Source organism: Moschus berezovskii, chromosome 7 (genome assembly GCF_049115385.1).
Source record: "Moschus berezovskii isolate FMDL1 chromosome 7, NW_MosBer_1.0, whole genome shotgun sequence".
Taxonomy (NCBI): domain Eukaryota; kingdom Metazoa; phylum Chordata; class Mammalia; order Artiodactyla; family Moschidae; genus Moschus; species Moschus berezovskii.
The window spans coordinates 108,980,021-108,999,213 of record NC_142466.1 but is presented as its reverse complement, the minus strand read 5'-3'; the positions used below and the strand labels follow the sequence as shown (position 1 = coordinate 108,999,213).

At 36.4% G+C, this 19,193-nt stretch overlaps 1 protein-coding gene, 1 non-coding gene and 1 pseudogene across 8 annotated transcripts in view; 2 read left to right on the top strand and 1 right to left on the bottom strand.

The window, feature by feature from the left end:
* PTBP3 (polypyrimidine tract binding protein 3) overlaps positions 1-19,193 on the top strand; it is a 92,328-nt gene that overhangs the window by 7,783 nt on the left and 65,352 nt on the right. For 4 of the 5 annotated variants that reach the window (XM_055427591.2, XM_055427590.2, XM_055427589.2 and 1 more), the window contains one exon: positions 14,251-14,335. In XM_055427591.2, coding sequence (XP_055283566.1) covers positions 14,302-14,335 — 34 coding nt within the window. In that variant the 5' untranslated portion in view covers positions 14,251-14,301. Of the gene's footprint in view, positions 1-14,250; positions 14,336-19,193 lie in introns of those variants that run through there. The other variant, XM_088838277.1, reaches the window with a different exon arrangement.
* Positions 1-19,193, top strand: part of LOC148777501 (immunoglobulin-binding protein 1 pseudogene) — a 33,595-nt pseudogene that overhangs the window by 7,696 nt on the left and 6,706 nt on the right. For both annotated transcript variants that reach the window (XR_016037909.1, XR_016037910.1), the window contains exon 2: positions 14,251-14,335. The product of XR_016037909.1 is annotated as an immunoglobulin-binding protein 1 pseudogene, transcript variant X1 (transcript). The remainder of the gene's footprint in view (positions 1-14,250; positions 14,336-19,193) is intronic.
* TRNAF-GAA (transfer RNA phenylalanine (anticodon GAA)) lies at positions 12,382-12,454 on the bottom strand. The gene has a single exon. It is a non-coding gene; the product is annotated as a tRNA-Phe (tRNA).

Genomic DNA, 19,193 nt, shown 5'->3' with positions numbered 1-19,193 from the left:
TGATTCCTTTATCTCCTCTGTTAGTCTCTCATAGTTTAAAAACATTTTTAGTGGTTGCAGTCTACAACTTTAAGTCCACCTCCAAATAATACTGTACTGCTTCATGTATAGCGCAGGTAGCTTAAGCAGTGGAAGTGAAGTCGCTCAGTCGTGCCCAACTCTTTGCCACCCCTTGGACTGTAGCCTACCAGGCTCCTCCATCCATGGGATTTTCCAGGCAAGAATACCGGGGTGGTTTGCCGTTGCCTTCTCCAGGAGATCTTCCCCACCCAGGGATCGAACCCAGGTCTCTCCTGCATTGTAGTGTCTGAGCCACCAGGGAAGCTTAAACAGAGCATTCCCAATTTGTCCTTCCTGTCCCTTAGGACATTGTTATCTTTCCTTCTCTAAGAAAATTATTTACTTATTTGGGTCTTCATTGCTGAGTGGGGTTTTCTGTAGCTGTGGTGAGTGGGGGCACTCTCCAGTTGTGTTGTATGGACTTCTTATTGTGGCGGCTTCTCTCGTTGGAAAGCACGGGTTCTAGGCTTACCCGCTTCAGCAGTTGTGTCTCCTGGGCTCTAGAGCAGAGGCTCAGTAGTTGTGGAGTGTGGTCGTAGTTGTCCCATGGCATATGGGATCTTCCTGGATCTAGGGTGGAATCCATGTCTCCTGCATTGGCAAGTGGATTCTTCACCACTGGGCCATCAAAGAAGCCCTCATCTTTCATTTTACTTAATTATATGCTGTAATCACCCAATATATTATTAGTATTACTTTAAATAAATTCTTTTAAATAAATTAAGAATAATAAGTATAAAATAACCTTCACTTACTCCTTCTTCAGTAGTCTTCCTTTCCTTATGTAGGTCTGAGTTCTGATCTGTTTTTCTTCTTCGCAAAGACCTTCTTTTAATATTTTTTTGCAGAGCAGGTCTACTAACAGTACATTTCCTTGGTTTTTGTGTGAGGAAGTCTTTTTCTTCTTTACTGTTCATATAGAAATTCTAGATTGGTGGTGTTTTTTTTCTCCTCCATTAACACTTTAAATATTCCACTCTTCTTTCTTCTTCCTTCCATGGTTCTGATGAGAAAGTAACCTCTGTAATTCTTATCCTTACTTCTCTGTTAAGTAAGATGTTTTCCTCTTTTTTTCTCCCCACCAATATTTTCTCTTTGTTTTTGGTTTTCTGCAGTTTGAATGATACGCTGAAGTGCACATTTTTTGGCATTATCCTGTTGGTGTTCTCTGAGATCCTGGTTTTCTGGTTTGGTATCTATCATTGATTATAGAAAGCTCTTAGTCATTCATTGCTTTCAGGTTTTTTTTTTTTTTTCTTTGCTCTCTCCTTTTCTTTCTGCACCACACCCTATTATTTTTTTCTTCTTGCATTTCAGTTTGGGAGGTTTCTATTGGAATTAACCTTCAAGCTCATAATTCTTTCCTCAGGCATGTCAATCTGTTGATGAAAATTATATAAGATTGGTATTTCTCTCTTAAATGTTTGATAGAATTAATCAGTGTAGCTATTTGTGGATGGATTTTCTTTGTGGAAAGGTTTTTAATTATGAATTCAGTTTTTAAAATAGATGTTGAGCTACTCAGGTTTTTTTCTTTCTTTAGTTACATCCCACAAAATTTGGTATACTGGGTTTTAATTTTTACTTAGTATAAAGTATTTTCTACTCTTCCTGTGATTCTCTTTTTACCTATGATTATTTATAAGTGCATGATTTAACTTCTGAATATTTGGGAGTTTAATTTCTAAATATTTGGTTTCCAACCCAAATCTTGGAATTTCTGGGTTTTTTTAAAAATGCTGCTTTGAGTAGAGAACATGCTCTGTACCATTTCAGACCTTTACATTTCCTGAGATTTGTTCTAATGTCAAGCTGTGGTCTGTCTTTGTGAATGTTCTGCGTAGACTTGAAAAAATGTATAGTTTACTTTTGTTGGGTGTAGTGCCTCTTTATAAATGTTGGTAGGATAAAATGGTTGAAGTTGCAAGTCTTCTGTAATCTTCCTGATTTTCTTTCTGTTCTGTTCGTTACCAAAAGAAGAGAGGGATATTGGAATTTTCATCCACAGTTGTGGTTTTCTTAAATTTCTTTCTATAGTTCTGTCTGTTTTTGTTTTATATATTTTAAAGCTCAGTTACTCTAGTGGTAAAGAACCCACCAATGCAGGAGATGTTAGAGGCCTGGGTTGGGAAGATCCCCTGGAGGGAGGGCATGGAAACCCATTCCAGTATTCTTGCCTGGAGAAGCCCATGAACAAAGAAGCCTGGCAGGCTACAGTCCATGGGGTCTCTCAGATTTGGACATGACTGAAGCAAAGATGCATTCACGTTTAAGAATGTTGTATTTTCTTGATGAATTAACCTTTTAAAAAATCATTTGTGATATACATCTTTATTTACCTAGTAATAGTTCCTGTCCCAAAATCTACATTGTCTTATAGTAATAGAGTCATTCTAGTCATTCCAGTTTTCAATGTTTGTGTGGTATATCTTTTCTTCCTGTTCCCCCTTTTTTTTCCTTTTAATTTGTCTGTATTTAAAGGGTGGATGAACCAGAGATAGTAAGGAGCAAGATGGTAGTCTTAAATTTACTTGAAGGATTAGTTTCCAAAAGACTGACTTCTCTTGCTTTCTCTGATAAAAATGAGCTACCTTATGGAGAGGCACATTTACAGACTGAATCCTGCCAGCAATCACTTGAGTGAACGTGGAAGTAGGACCTCCATTTTCTCTGTTGAGCCTTGAGATGACTCCAGTCTGTGAGAGACCCTGAACCAGAGAATGTAACTAAGCCATGCGTGGATTCCTGGCTTTCAGAAATTGAGTTTAAAAAAAAAATTTTTTTTTTTTCTTAGAACTTCCCTAGTGGTCCAATCGTTTAAACTCTGTGCTCCCAATGCAGGGGGCAAGGGTTTGATCCCTGGTCACAGAACTAATATCTCACATGCCACATACCAAAAATAAAAAATTTAAAAAAACTTTAAGTTATTAGATTTTGGGATAATTTGTTAGGCATCCAAGTATAACTAATATAACTACCAGTAGTGAATAAATATTGAAAGATGAGTAATAAAATTGCTTATTATGTTAATGTCTAAGGTTTCCCTGGTGGCTCAGTGGTAAGGAATCTGCCCGCAGTGCAGGAGTCGCAGGTTCAATCCCTGGCTTGGGAAGATCCCCTGGAGGAGGAAATGGCAACCCACTCCAATATTCTTGCCTGGAGAATCCCATGGACAGAGGAGCCTGGCAGGTCATGGTCCATGGGTCGTAAAGAATTGGACATGACTGAAACAACTTAAAATGCACGCAAGATTATGAAAAATGCAAATACTTTTTTGGTTGTAAATCACTGTGCATATGACTTTTTTATATTACCACATTCTCTCTCTCTGATAGCTTACCGTAGTTTGTACATACTTTTATTTTTACTTTATGAAGATTTTCTTTTTTCTTACTGTACTGATGTGGTGAATTTCATTGATATCTTTTTTTTTTTTAAACTTCAATACAAACTTATGGAAAGGTTGCAGAGTACTGTAAAAAAAAAAAAGAAACTTATATAATAATTAACCAAGCAATTCACATTTGCTCCATTGTTTTATTTTTCATTTATAGTCTTTTCTCTCTCTTTATATATCTATATGTTACTTTCTGCAGATATATGTATATCTCTCTGTTTTCCTTTTTTATCCTTCTGAATCATCATTTGGTTAGCATGATTTTCAGCCCAGCTCTCCGTTATATAAGTTATTAATTTTTCCTTCTTAATTGTATGTCAAGGAGATTCCTTGCAACTTCATTGACAGATTATTTTACTTTTTTCTTTAACCCCTAAATACTTTAGAATATATTATCTAAAAGCAAAGACATTTGACATTACTGTAGGATAATTATCAAAATCTGGAAATTAATCTGAAGTATTGCTTCAGTCTTTTTGATTCATGATATTGACATTTTAAAAGAATATAGGCATGTTATTGTGTAGGATATCCCTTACTTTATCTGTTTCTTATAACTAGATTTAAGTGAATACCACAGAAGCTATGTTGTTCTTAGTGTAAACTAAATTTTGACGATTCTTGCCTGAAATTGTCGTTATAATGATAGTTGTAAAGTGGTGATTTTCTAATTGTACTTTTGGAATCAATATTTCATTCACTAGCTGCTTAAAATGAACTGAGAAACTCTCATTCTTTTGCTGTTTTGTGGAATAAATTTTTTCTTAATAGTTTAGTTGACCTCACCTGTGAAGTCATCTGGACCAGGATCAGTAGTGGGGAGTAGGGATGTCTTTGTATATTATCTCACAATCTTTAATCCTTATGGTCAATTCAGGTACTTTATTCCTCTCACACTAATTTTGGGATTTGGATTTGCTCTGTTGTTTTGTTTTTTTCAGTCAGATAATTAACTCATATTTTTAAATATGCTGTTTCCTCATAAATGTATTTTCAACTATAAATTTATCTTTAAGTGCTAAAGCTGTTTCCCACAAGTTTTCAATTTGTGTTTTTCATTTTCATTACATCCAAATGTTTTTACGTTTTCCTTATGATTTCAAAAATTTTATTTATTTTTGAAGAACAGTTGAGTTACAGTGTTGTGTTTCTGATGCACAGCAAAGTGATTCAGTTACATATATATGTATATTTTTATATGTGTACATATATCCTCTTTTTCAGATTGTTTTCCATTATAGTTTATTACAAGATATTGAATAGAGTTCCCTGTGCTGTACAATAGTTTATCTATTTTGTATATATATAGCAATTTGTATCTGCTTATTCCAAACTCTTAATTTATCCCTCCCTCTTTTACCTTTGATAACCGTAAGTTTGTTTCCCGTGTCTGTGAATCTGTTTCTGTTTTGTACATAAGTTCATTTATATCATATTTGAGATTCCACATGTAAGTGATATCATATACTTCTGTTTCTCTTTCTGACTTCCTTCATTTAATATGGTAATCTGTCGGTCCATCTGTGTTGATGCAAATGGCATTATTTCATTCTTTTTTTAATGTCTGGGTAATATTCGTGTGTGTGTATATCTTACAACTTCTTTATCCATTCATCTGTTGATCGACTTTTGGATTTTGCCCATGTCTTGGCTATTGTAAATAGTACTGCTAGGACTGAGCGACTTCACTTTCACTTTTCACTTTCATGCATTGGAGAAGGAAATGGCAACCCACTCCAGTGGTCTTGCCTGGAGAATCCCAGGGACAGGGGAGCCTGGTGGGCTGCCGTCTATGGGGTCGCACAGAGTCGGACACGACTGAAGTGACTTAGCAGCAGCAGCAGCAGCAGGAACATTGCAGTACATGTATCATTTTGAAAAAGTTTCCATTTTAACTCCAGGATTATTTAGTAGCTTTAAAAGTTTAGTTGTCAAACATTAGCTATTCTTTTTTTATCATTTCTAATTTTATTATAGAGAACATAGTGTGTTCAGCATATTCCTTTGAATTGTACTGAAACTTCTTTTATGAACTAAAATGGGAATTGGCAACTATTGTCCAAGGACTAAACAGGGCTCACTGCCATCTGTTTTTATACATCCTTTACTAAAATGGTCTTTATACTTCTAAATGCTTGAAAGAAATCCAATGATTAATATTTTGTAACAGGTGAAAAATAGATGAGATTCAAATCTCAGTGTCTATAAATAAAGTTATATTGAAACACAGCCATGCTCATTCATTTTCACATTGTCTGTGATTGTTTTTGTGAATTGTGACAGAGACTGTATGACCTACGAAGTCTAAAATGTCTTACTATTTGGCCCTTTTCGTATAAAGTTTGCCAATCTCGCACAGTGTCTGTTTTTATAAATGTTTATTCTTAGCTGGCTGTCTGGTTCTACATTCAGTCTATCTGTTAGCTCAAGTTATTGATTGTTTTATTTGTTTTTTCTGGTCATATTTTATGTGTTTGGTCTATTGGTTTCTAAGATAAATGTATTAAAATTTCAATTCAGCTGTCTTTTTTTTCCTTACATTTCATCAAGGCTTTCCTCTCATTAGTTTGGTTCCAGAGATTTACACATCCCATTAGCCTCTGCAGCTTCTCCATGGTAGATTTTGGAGATGGGAGTTAACAGTTTATGCTAATTTCAGACTTCTGACTGACTTATTACTTAATACGGGAAGTGCAAAGGACAGTGGTAGTTTCAGGCTTCAGACCAACTCATTCGAGTTTCGGGCTTCAGACTCACCTGTTTATTACCCACTACAGCAAGTACAAAGCATTGTAACTTAGATATGTTATTGTGAAATTTTAGAATTCCACGGGTGAAGAGATGATTCAGAAAACTTCCAGGGAGAAGAAAAAAACAAGTCAGTTTTAAAGAAATGAATGTCAGACTGGCATCTAATACTGTATGCTAGATGAAAATGGAACTGTGTTTACAGTTTTCTTAAGAAAAATATTTTTTAACCCAGAATTCTTTACTGTCAAATGATTAATTATGAGGATAGAATTTTTAGACATGCATGGACCCAGAAAGTTTAACTTGGTGTTTACCATCATTTAGGTAGTTATTTAAGGTTGCAGCAAAATAATGTGAACCTAGGACACGGAAGACAGAAGTTCAGGAAAAAGTTAAGTCAACCCAGATGAAAATGAAGAGAAGGCTTCAGTTAGTAACTGTTCAGAAGTCCTCGAAAGCAGTCATTCAAGATTGAAGCAAGAGGAAACAGGGTTTTAGGTGGGATATCTTAGGAAGAAAAATGAGAACTATATAGAATGAGTGATATCATGAAGAGTTTGGGGAAAATTTGATGATATAATAAAGGATAATAGTGTCAGAAAAATAAAGACAGTTTTAAAATGTCATGGGAAGCAAAATGAATGAGTAAATAAAGATGTCTCACTGTGAACCAAATTAGAATATATCGTGGTGTTTAGAAATTGATAGAGTATAATAAAGAATCCGTTTCATCTTGATTCTAAGAACAGTCTTTTTCAAGTGGTTCTAAGGTTGTGACATTAGACATAGAGTAAAAAGCAAAGTGTGCCAGGGTTATATTTCCTTGTACAATATTTACATAGTAATAAAAATATGAATACTGTTTATTGATATTCAATTTTGAGTCATCCTTTGGACAGGACAGAAATGGACAAAGCCAAGAATGCTATTGTTGGAGGGCAGAATATAACAACTATACCAATAAAGTAAAAATGAAGCTGGCGGAGAGGGAGGGAAGTGGGCAACAGATTACCAGCTCCAAAAGCTTTCTTTCAAAATGGAGAATCAAGAGATAATGTCACCTTTGTTCAATTCCTGGTCAAGGGATTAAGATCCCACATGCTGTGCAGCATGGCCAAAATAAAAAATTTTTTAATTTTTTTAAAAATGCAAAGAAAAGAATGAATGTGTGTATAACTGAACCACTTTGCTGTACACCCAAAACTAACACAACATTGTAAGTCAACTATACCCCAATAAAATTAAAATATTTTTAAATAATAAAAAAGGATAAGATCTAACATTTCAAAATATATACAAAAAGATAACGTCAAGTTGACAAGCAATAAAGATATAAATTTAGTATTTAAAGTTCAAAGATACTTAAACAAGAATTAAAACTAATAGCATATATTTCAAACATTGAGAGAACATAAAAGGGAGGAATTTTGGAGATAAATTCTTAAGGTTTCATATTAGAGGTCAGTCAGTTTATTTTTCAAGTTGATAACTTATAAGTAGTAATATAAATATGTTATCTAGTGTTGTGGTGGCAACCATTAGAATAAGAACCGTTTAAAGACTGGGTTTGGGTGCCGAGATCTGCTTTTATCATATAAACTCTTATGTAATATTTGTTCTAGTACACATATTTGATAAAAGTAAAAATTAAATTAATAACAGAAGTATTTCAGCAGATTTAATTGTGTACATGTGGGGAGAGCTCTTATTCAGTGTTGTCCCTCTTCTTGTCTTTTCCATAAAGACAGCAATTTTATTAGCTTTCTCTTTACCCTTCCAGTACCTTTCTAATGTATATATAGGGCTTCCCTGGTGGCTCAGACAGTAAAGAGTCTGCCTGCAGTGCAGGAGACCTGGGTTCCATCCCTGGGTAAGGAAGATCCCCTGGAGAAAGGAATGGCTGCTGCTGCTAAGTCGCTTCAGTCGTGTCCGACTCTGTGTGACCCCGCAGACAGAAGCCCACCAGGCTCCCCCGTCCCTGGGATTCTCCAGGCAAGAACACTGGAGTGGGTTGCCATTTCCTTCTCCAATGTGTGAAAGGGAAAAGTGAAAGTGAAGTCGCTCAGTCGTGTCCCACCCCTAGCGACCCCAAGGACTGCAGCCTACCAGGCTGATCCATCCATGGGATTTTCTAGGCAAGAGTACTGGAGTGGCTTGCCATTGCCTTCTCCGAACTATAAGCTAATACCTAATAAAAAAAGATAGTTCTAGTATCATGGAAAAAATAATGAGATTTTTTGATAGCTTCTTTTTTATGATCATAGTACCTTGATAGACTAAATATCTTATTTTTGAATTTCACATGCATTTAAGTATGATATGAAATTTAACCATGAGCTAATGGTTTATTTTCAGAATCTTCCTTACCTGTTATTTTATTGGCTGATTTGCAGTTGCATGGATTGCCTTTTGTCATATTAATAATCTCACTTTAATGCTAAACAGAACCATTTCCCATCAAATTGATAATAAAACATTTTATTTGTGGTGCTTAATTGCAGTATTCCTTTTCTTTGTTGGCCCTGTGTATTTAATTATTCTTCAGCAGGAGAGAGCTTCAATAATTGATACTTGAGTCAGTGAAGCTGATCGGTGTGTTGACTTAACCAGAAAGCTAACAAGTCCACAGAACAACTTGCACTTTTGTAAATTTACTGTGTGTTTCTAAGGAGACTGTTGAAAAAGTATTGTTCCTGCTCCACCCCCACCCCATGATGTCTTCATTATTTGATTTGTTAAAGCCTTTTTGTTTACTGTTAATTTGTTTACCTGTGGTACAGTCTTTTTTTCTTTCACATTTTGACTTTTTTTAACAGTATTCTTCTGTTGATCATCTACAGTCACGCATCCAAATAAGCTTTCCATGATTTATTTAGAATCTTCATTCTGCTTATCTTCCATTCATCTCGTAAACTATAATTTCTTACCATAGCTGGCAGAGAATGCTGTGCTTAGTCGCTCAGTCGTTTCCGACTCTTTGCGACTCCTCAGACTGTAGCCCACCAGGCTCCTCTGACCGTGGGGATTCTCCAGGCAAGAAGATTGGAGTAGATTGCCATGCCCTCCTCCAGAGGAACTTCCCAACCCAGGGATCGAACCAGGTCTCCCACATTGCAGGGCAGATTCTTTACTGTCTGAGCCTCCAGGGAAGCCCCAGCAGAGAGTGAGGTAGAGCAAAATATGGCGCCTTAAAATAGGCCACGTTGGCGTGTTGATTATTTTGAATGAAAGTTACTTAAGAAACAGATGATGCAAGCACACTGACCCTGCTTTGTCTCCCTGAAAGCAGGAAATAAATCTTCCAAGTGAAAGTATCCTTCTTACATTATACAAGGAGGGTAGAAGTCATCTTTATTACCAGAGATAGGAAATTCAAGTCAGAGAAGGCTGATTTAGCCCCAGCCCCTTTGTTTTGTCAGATCTCCACAAATAATTGTTTTCTTTGTCTAAAAGGCATAAAAACTGCATGCTTTGGTCACTTCTCGAAGTCTCATATCTTCATGAGTTCCTGTATGTATGAAATTGAATTTTGTTTTTCTCCTGTTAATCTGTCTCGCGTCAGTTTAATTTTTAGACCAGCCAAAGAACCTAGAAGAGAAGAAGGCAAGCATTTTCCTCCCTTACACGACACTCAGTTTTACCTCGGTCTGCATTGCTCTTCCTTGACTATAATGGAAAATTAGTTTTCAGACACTTAGGATATAAATATTATGCATAATTTTCAGAAATACTTTTTGTTTTTTGTGACGTAGTCTGTTAATTACAGGCAGATTCCGCCCCCCACCCCCGCCCCCAGGAGAAATAATTGATGTCAAGGAAAGAATAGTTGTTTAGTGAACTGATTGTGTTTTTGTCACTTTTTACAAAGCTTACAAAGTAATATAACTCGGGATTTGAGCTTTATAATGTTTTAAAACCTTTATTTTCTATGATTTGAAAATGAATCTTTGGGAGCAAAAAAGCTTAACTAGTAAATTTTGATTATCAGAAAATTTTTTATGACTGCATTTTTAAATGTAAGCTCTTTTTGCTATCTTTATCTTTTACCATATCCTGAAAATATTAGGGTCAAAAGTTATCAGTTTTTTAAAGTGTCAAAATTATTTGAGATACGCATTGTTTATTCTGTAAAATGAATGTTAACCCCATCTCTGCTGTTTCCAAGTATAAAACTTTAGGACCAAATATTTTAATTTTTCTTGTTGTATAATAAGACATAAAAATAGGCATTCCAGCATTTCACTGGATCCTATAGGGTTTGCTTTACTTACGCATTATTTTAGGCTACTCTTTTTAAAAATTCTTCTTGTTACTATTGGAAGATCTAGTAGAATTATCAAACTTAAATTCTTTTATTTTGAAGACTCTGTAATGTTTATCATTTCCTTGTTATAGATTATATTTTGTGTAGAAACATGAGATATAACAGTTAAGATGTTGCATTAATTTATTTAATATGCCATACAAATTTATCTTTTTTAAAATATTTGACTAGTAGATCACATTTTTGGACTAAATTTTTCTTTTACAGTTAGAAATGTAAATGGTGATTTAGAGGTGAAGAATGAAGTTTTAAAAAATCTTTGAATAGTTTTAATGTATTTGCTGTATTGATTCATCATTTATCCATGAGAGGAATTAGGCCAACAGTCAAGTTAGGGAACAGGTCAAATGGTAAAATCTGCCTGCAATGTGGGAGACCCAGGTTCGATTCCTGGGTAGGGAAGATTCCCTGGAGAAGGAAATGGCAACCCACTCCAGTGTTCTTGCCTGAACATAGACAGAGGAGCCTGGTGTACTGCAGTCCATGGGGTCACAGAGTCAGACATGATTTAGCGACTACAGTACAAAACAGCAATTCTATGTAGCTACAGACAACAACTCTGTGTTAAGCAAACTTGATTGCTCTGGAGGCTAATCTTAAAATTCATTCTCCAGCCCCTTCAGTCGTGTCATCAACCTTGCCTGTAACACTGTCTGGTGACTCAAAGCCCCTCAAGTTTAAAAAAAAAAAAGACACTTTCACAGGCATAACTTTACCAGGGGTTTAGAGATTACCTCCTAGAAGGAGAGGGCAAAAACCAGACCTCTCTTAGAATAAGGTTATATTCTTTACTACACAGACTATGAGCCAAACTGAGTAGTATTAAAGTTGTGGTGGTCATGTGCCAATTCCATCAATATTTGAAAAACCCCTTTAGAAGTAGCTTAGCTGGTAAAGAATCCACCTGCAAGGCAGGAGACTGGTTTGATTCCTGGATTGGGAAGATCCGCTGGAAAAGGGATAGACTACACACAGCAGTATTCTTGGGCTTCCCTGGTGGCTCAGCTGGTAAAGAATCCACCTGCAGTGCAGGAGACCTGGGTCGATCCTTCGATTGGGAAGATCCTCTGGAGAAGGGAATGGCTACCCATTCCAGTATTCTGGCCTGGAGAATTCAATGGACTATATAGTCCTTGGGGTTGCAAAGATTCGGACACAACTGAGCGACTTTCACTTTTACTATAGAAGCAAAAATGCATCTTACTAGTCACTTGTAGTATATTAGTAACTTGAAGTTACTATATATTGTTAAGCAGAAGCTTGCGATTTCTTGCAGTTTTACCTTCACTAAAAAAGAAAAGATTCTCTCTTTTACTTCTGAATATTTATTCTACGGATAGAATATAAAATACAGAAAATACTGTATTCTAAATGCAGCATAATTTTTGGGATCAATAAATTACATGTGATGCTTGAGTAGTAGGGAAATAGTAGGCAATTATAGAATTTAAGAATTCATTAAATAATTATGATGGAGACTAACAGTGTGACAAAAACTTATCAGTTAAAAAGATTACAGAGGAACATAGATTCATATTATAACTTTGTACAGTGTGTATTAGGATAACACAACTATGAAAATGATCTAGCTAATTAACACCTATATATTTTCCTGATATAATTGGATAAGTATGCAAAAATGTTTAAATGAAGATGGTTATAGTGAAAAATTTGACCTGTTTTTTTTCTAAACAGATACCATCAGTGTGCTGAAGGAAAGTTCTAATGCCACATTGTTTATTCTTATGTCCAACTCTTGCCATCCCATGGACTGTAGCCCACCAGGCTTCTCTGTCCATGGGATTTTCCAGGCAAGAATACTGGAGTGGTTGACCATTTTCCAGGGGATCTTCCTGACCCAGGGATTGAACCCGGGTCTCCTGCACTTCAGGCAGGTTCTTTACCAACTCAGCTACCAGGGAAGCCCCTCTTATTCTCAAAGGTTAAACACAAATGGAATTTTATTAAATCTCTTTTGCAGTCCTTTCCATTTTGATTTTGTCAAAATCCAGTCTTTTATCAATTTATCTGACAGAGGGAATTTGCTCTTTGTTGGTATCAAAAAGTTTGCATTTCTTTTTAAAACTTCAGAAAGTTTCCTTTATTGAAAGAATATTTTTACCTTTCAGTTCAGTTCAGTCCAGTCGCTCAGTCGTGTCCGACTCTTTGCGACAATTACATTGTGTATGTATAACTAGATCTCCCCCATGGTTCAGCGGTAAAGAATCCACCTGCCAAGCAGGAGACATGGGTTCGATTCCTGGGTCGGGAGGATCAGGAAATTCTCTTCCATTGTTGGGGGCCAGGTTTTGATCTCTGGTCAGAGAACTAAGATCTCACAAGTAGTGATGTGTGGCCAAAAACATTGACCGAGAGCTGAACAAATTACCATTTGAAATAGGTTTGCTTTAAATTTATACATGTTGTTTATTGTCCTTCCTATGTATAAATGTTTTAATCTTGGTAATAGACCTCATGGTTACAATGAAAGGGCTAGTCCCACTCACTTAGCCTTTAGCTTTGATAATTCAACTTTGAAATTGGTCAAGCTCTTACCTGGAAAAATGTCTAAATTACTTAAAAGAGTAGTTATCTAAGAAATAATACATATGACCAACCTAGATAGCATATTAAAAAGCAGAGATACTACTTTGCCAACAAAGGTCCGTCTAGTCAAGGCTATGGTTTTTCCAGTGATCGTGTATGGATGTGAGAATTAGACTGTGAAGAAAGCTGAGCACCGAAGAATTGATGCTTTTGAACTGTGGTGTTGGAGAAGACTCTTGAGAGTCCCTTGGACTGCAAGGAGATCCAACCAGTCCATTCTAAAGGAGATCAGTCCTGGGTGTTCATTGAAAGGACTGATGCTAAAGCTGAAACTCCAATACTTTGGCCACCTCATGCGAAGAGTTGACTCACTGGAAAAGACTGATGCTGGGAGGGATTGGGGGCGGGAGGAGAAGCAGACGACAGAGGATGAGATGGCTGGATGGCATCAGTGACTCGATGGACATGAATTTGAGTGAACTCCGGGAGTTGGTGATGGACAGGGAGGCTTGTTGTGCTGCGATTCATGGGGTCACAGAGTCAGACACAACTGAGCTGAACTGAAGTGAACTGAAAGACCATTTAAGGAATAATGGATGAAAACCACTTATTTAAAGGATTTGGCCAATATAGAAATAAATTACATCTTTTTGTTCAACTTTTAAGAAATAGTGTATATAATGTATATATCGTGAAAAAGTATATATTTATATGTGTATGAAAAAGTCAGGGAGTGCTGCACAGGTTATTCACATGCACATGCTTAAAAATATACTACAGAAACTTACCGTACTTAACATACCAACTGTATTAAAATGCACTAAACATACTCTAAAGTATACGCAAAAATAATAATTGGGATACAACCCCTGAATATGGTTTTTGGTACTTCAGATGTAACATCTCAGAGGGTTTGATCAAAAAAGTTTATGGGATTATGCTCCCAATTATGTGATGGCATTTCTGTTTTTTATCATTAACAACCATGTAGATGTGTGATAATTTTCCTTTACTGTGCTCTTCCAGCCTTTAGATGTTATGATTCTTGAGGTGTTCTCCTTAAATGCCGTGGTATCAGATTTAAGTAATAGTACTAGCTTTTAATATTTTTAGTAGTAAATTTATGGATCATTATCATTTTTATTAACAGAATATTGCTCTTGCTTTTCAGCGGGGGTCTGATGAGCTTCTTTCTTCTGGCATCATTAACGGACCTTTTACCATGAACAATTCCACTCCTTCTGCAGGTGTATACGGTGAGTTTTCTTTTTTTTTTTCTTCAAAATTTGAGAATTTTCTTCCCTGGGTTTCAAACATTTTTTCCACAATGTTCTTATTTCATCTTATAACATCAAGTTCTACTATTTACAACAAAACTAAAATTTATGGCAGTGAAGTTCATATAGATGAACTTACTAGTTAGAGCACTCTTAAATTTTAAGGATTAATTTGGATCTAATTTTTGACTAGCATTCTTTGTTACATAATTGTGATAAATTATCAGTAAGTTGGTGATCTAGAACTACTGAGTAAAAGAGCTAGCTTTAAAAGCTTGCATTGAATGATGATGGCTTTAGAAGTATTAAAACTAAGTTAAAAATTTATAAGGTCACATGATTTTAAAGCTAAATGTTCTTGAAATTTGAGGACTGTAAAATGGACTGGAGGCGGGAAGCACTGAAGAGACAGCGAGGGAGTTAGGAGGCGGTTGCTGTTCAGGGAATCCTGGTGGGGAGGGAAGTTTGTGCTGTCGCAGTAGCAGTTGTGATGGAGAGAACTAGAGAACTTAGAGGTGAAATTGATGGTAATTGGTGATTAGTTGAATGTTTGAATAAGGAATTCCACTGATGACTTTCAGATTTTAGATTTGGATAATTGTGTAGCTGAATTGTTCAGTTCAGTCGCTCAGTCGTGTTCGTTTATGTTAGAAAATACAGAAAGAGTAGGGTTGGACAACGTAGCACATTCAGAGTTCATACACTGATTTGAGGTTCCTCTGGGAACATCCACATGGAAGTGTCAGGTAGGTAGTGGGTTCTTCTGGTTTCAGCATCATAAGAGAAATTTGGAAATCAATATCACACTCACTTAACGATGGAAGCCATGAGAGTAGAGAGTCTCAGAAAAGGTGAGATTTTTTTATCCAAATGTTTTTGGAGTTACAGGAAGTTAGAGAATGACTGGACTTCACCTTCTAGACCCTGATGTTTGGAAGAGTGAACAACCTTTATGTGAGAACCCCTATAAGAGAAGTGACAGTTAAGACAAAAAATGAAAAGAAAATTCAGTGAAGAGATTAAGAGTATATGAGAATTGGTCAGCCATGGAACATTACTCTAGAAGATTTGTTGGTGGGGGAACAGCAGGGGGTTTGTTCTTGTGGAAGTGTGAACAGTAGATAATAGGAGCAGGAGACTAAAAGCTCTCTCAAACTTGACTTGGCTTCAGAATCATCTGAGTGTTAAAGCACAATTGCAGAGTCCATCCTCACAATTGCTAGGCCAGTAGATCTGGGATGGGTCCCGATAATTTTGCATTTCCACAAGTTCCCAGGAATGATGATGCTGACATTTGAGCAGCCACAGTTAAAGAGAATTACTGAATGTAGGAAATAACTAGAATTTGAAGTTCTGAAATCTGATTATCCTCTTGATCTGTTAGACTTTTAGGAAAATTTGGCTCTTTTAGAGCTGTGGTACATCTAGGGTGGGGCCCGTGTGTTTGCTTTTAGCTTGAAAAGCTAACTGAGGTCAGTTTGGTCGTATTTACAGACTACTGGAACGGATGACCAGAAAGGCTGATGTCTTGATTGATTGATCACTTAGGAAAAGAAAGATGTATGAGCTATGAGTTTATCTGGCAGCAGTAGTCTGCTGTGTTTTGTCTTTATGTTTTGAATTTCTTCTTGTATCCCATCTCATTCTAGGTTCAGTGTTTTTAGGTTGACAGTTGTTTTCTCTTAGTACTTTGCAGGTACTATTTTATAATTATTTTAGCCTCTGTTGTTGAGAATCCTTTTGTCAGCCTATCTTATTATTGTGTAGATAAAATTCTCTGTAGTTGTTTTAACATTTTTCTCTTTAATTTTGTTCTGTGTCTCTAGCTATGTCTAGGTGTGGATCTCTGGTTCTCTGAGTGTTCACTAAAATAGCTTGGGAAGCTTTGAATAAAATACAGATATCTTGACCTACTCCACACCAATTCTAAAATTGCTGGTTGGGGAAGGAGAGGCCTGGGTACTGTTTTTAAATTTTCTTAGCTGATACATGTAGGTGCAGCCAGGGTTGAAGACCATTGCTGCAGACTTACTTTCATTTATCCTGCTTAGTAGTGACCCCAACTTGCCACAGAATTGCCTCCTTCTGGAACTCCAGTTAGACATGTTTTGGGCCACCTCATTTAGTCCTGCATTTGTTTTAACCTCTTACATTCATTGTTACCTCTTTCTCCTTAAAGTCCTATATTTTGGGTAATTTCCTTGAAATGGTTTTCTGATTCACTCATTGTTCAGCTTTGTCTAATATGCTGTTTAATCCTTCTGTTGAGTATTTGATTTCAAGACATATATTTTTCATTTTTCTATATCTATTTGACTCGTTTTTTAAAGACCATCTAGTTGGTTTTTCTTTAATATCGTGTTCTTTTCTTATGGTTTCTATTGTTTTTTCCTCTAATTTTTTAATTATTTAAAACAATTTTTATAGTCTCAGATTTTACAGTTATGGAGTTCTTAGGGGTGCTAATATTCCTGGGTTTTGTATCAGCTAATATTATTTTTACTTGATTCATAATTTTTGGTTATGAGATAAACTTCAACTAAATTATATTTTTCCTTCTGTGAGAATCTTTTGTGTTTGCTCTGCCAGATTTGCTAGGGTAGAAATGGCAACCCACTCCAGCATTCTTGCCTGGAAAATTTCATGGACGGAGGAGCCTGGCAGGCTGTAGTACGTGGAGTGTACAGAGTCAGTCACAACTGAGCATGCACATATGCATAGTATAGTTCTGCTAACATATCCTAATGTATATGTTAATATATTGCTTTGGGGGTTCATATCAGAAGAAAAGAGAAAATAAAAATCTGGATATTTACATTTCTCCATTCAGATCTCTGAACAGACGTATACTTCCTTGTTCAATACCTGTGGTAGATGGAAAATTTCTAATTTTAGTTTGCCTTTTACTGAAAGGGGGCCTCCTAAGGGGCTGGCCTGTTGGTACCTAGAAATTTTACTTCTGTTTTTTTTAGGTCACCTATACATTAAAAATACTGTTTTAGTACTTGATTCAATATTTGCAATTCTCTAAAAACTTCAAAAACTAAAGATTATGTTACTCTTAGTTCTTGACTTCTTTGAATAAATGTTTCTGATTGATTTTGAACAAATTTTATTGGAAAGTTTCTAAGGCTCATTTAAAGAGTTTAATCCCATTGTAAGATACTTAAGTAGTTCTTCAAAGACACAAATTATTTTAAAAAATCACATTAATACTGGATTGCTGGAAGAAAGCCATGTGTAGTACTATGTTGAAAGATCTTTTTATATTCAGTACAGTCTTCATCACAAAATTTTTGTAGTTTCAGTTTAGTTCAGTCACTCAGTCGTGTCCAACTCTTTGTGACCCCATTGCTGCAGCACGCCAGGCCTCCCTGTCCATCACCAACTCCCAGAATATACTCAAATTCATGTCCATCAAATCGGTGATGCCATCCAGCCATCTCATCCTCTGTCTTTCCCTACTCCTTCTACCTTCAGTCTTTTTCAGTCTTTGCCAGCATCAGGGTCTTTTCAAATGAGTCAGCTCTTTGCATCAAGTGGCCAAAATATTGGAGTTCCAGCTTCAACATCAGTTCTTCCAATGAATATTCAGAACTGATTTCCTTTAGGATGGACTGATTGGATCTTCTTGCAGTCCACAGGACTCTCAAGAGTCTTCTCCAACACCACAGTTCAAAAGCATCAATTCTTCGGTGCTCAGCTTTCTTTATAGTCCACAACTCTCACATCCATACATGACCACTGGAAAAACCATAGCTTTGACTAGACAGACCTTTGTTGGCACACTAATGTCTCTGCTTTTTAATATGCTGTCTAGGTTGGTCATAGCTTTTCTTCCAAGGAGCAAGCATCTTTTAATTTCATGGCTGCAGTCACCATCTGCAGTGATTTTGGAGCCCAAGAAAATGGTCTCTCACTGTTTCCACTGTTTCCCCATCTACTTGCCATGAAGTGATGGAACCAGATACTGTGATCTTAGTTTTCTGAATGTTGAGTTTTAAACCGTTTCACTCTCCTCTTTCACTTTCATCAAGAGGCTCTTTAGTTCTTCTTTACTTTCTTCAATAAGGGTGGTGTCATCTGCATATCTGAGGTTATTGATATTTCTCCCAGCATTCTTGATTCCAGCTTGTGCTTCCTTCAGCCCAGCGTTTCTCATGATGTACTCTGCATATAACTTAAATAAGCAGGGTGACAATATACAGCCTTGACATACTCCTTTTCCTATTAGGAACCAGTCTGTTCCATGTCCAGTTCTAACTGTTGCTTCCTGACCTTCATAAAGATTTCTGAAGAGGAGGTCAAATGGTCTGGTATGCCCATCTCTTTCAATATTTTCCACAGTTTCTTGTGATCCACACAGTCAAAGGCTTTGGGATAGTTAATAAAGCAGAAGTAGAGTTTTTTCTGGAACTCTCTTGCTTTTTCGATGATCCAATGGATGTTGGCAATTTGATCTCTGGTTCCTCTGCCTTTTGTAAATCCAGCTTGAACATCTGGAAGTTCACGGTTCACGTACTCTTGAAGCCTAGATTGGAGAATTTTGAGCGTTACTTTGCCAGCATGTGAATGAGTGCATTTGTGTGGTAATTTGAGCTTTCTTTGACATTGCCTTTCTTTGGGATTGGAATGAAAACTGACCTTTTCCAGTCCTGTGGCCACTGCTGAGTTTTCCAAATTTGCTGGCATATTGAGTGCAGCATTTTCGCAGCATCATCTTTTAGGATTTGAAATAGCTCAACTGGAATTCCATCACCTCCACTAGCTTTGTTCGTAGTGATGCTTCCTAAGGCCCACTTGACTTCACATTCCAGGATGTTCGGCTCTGTAGACA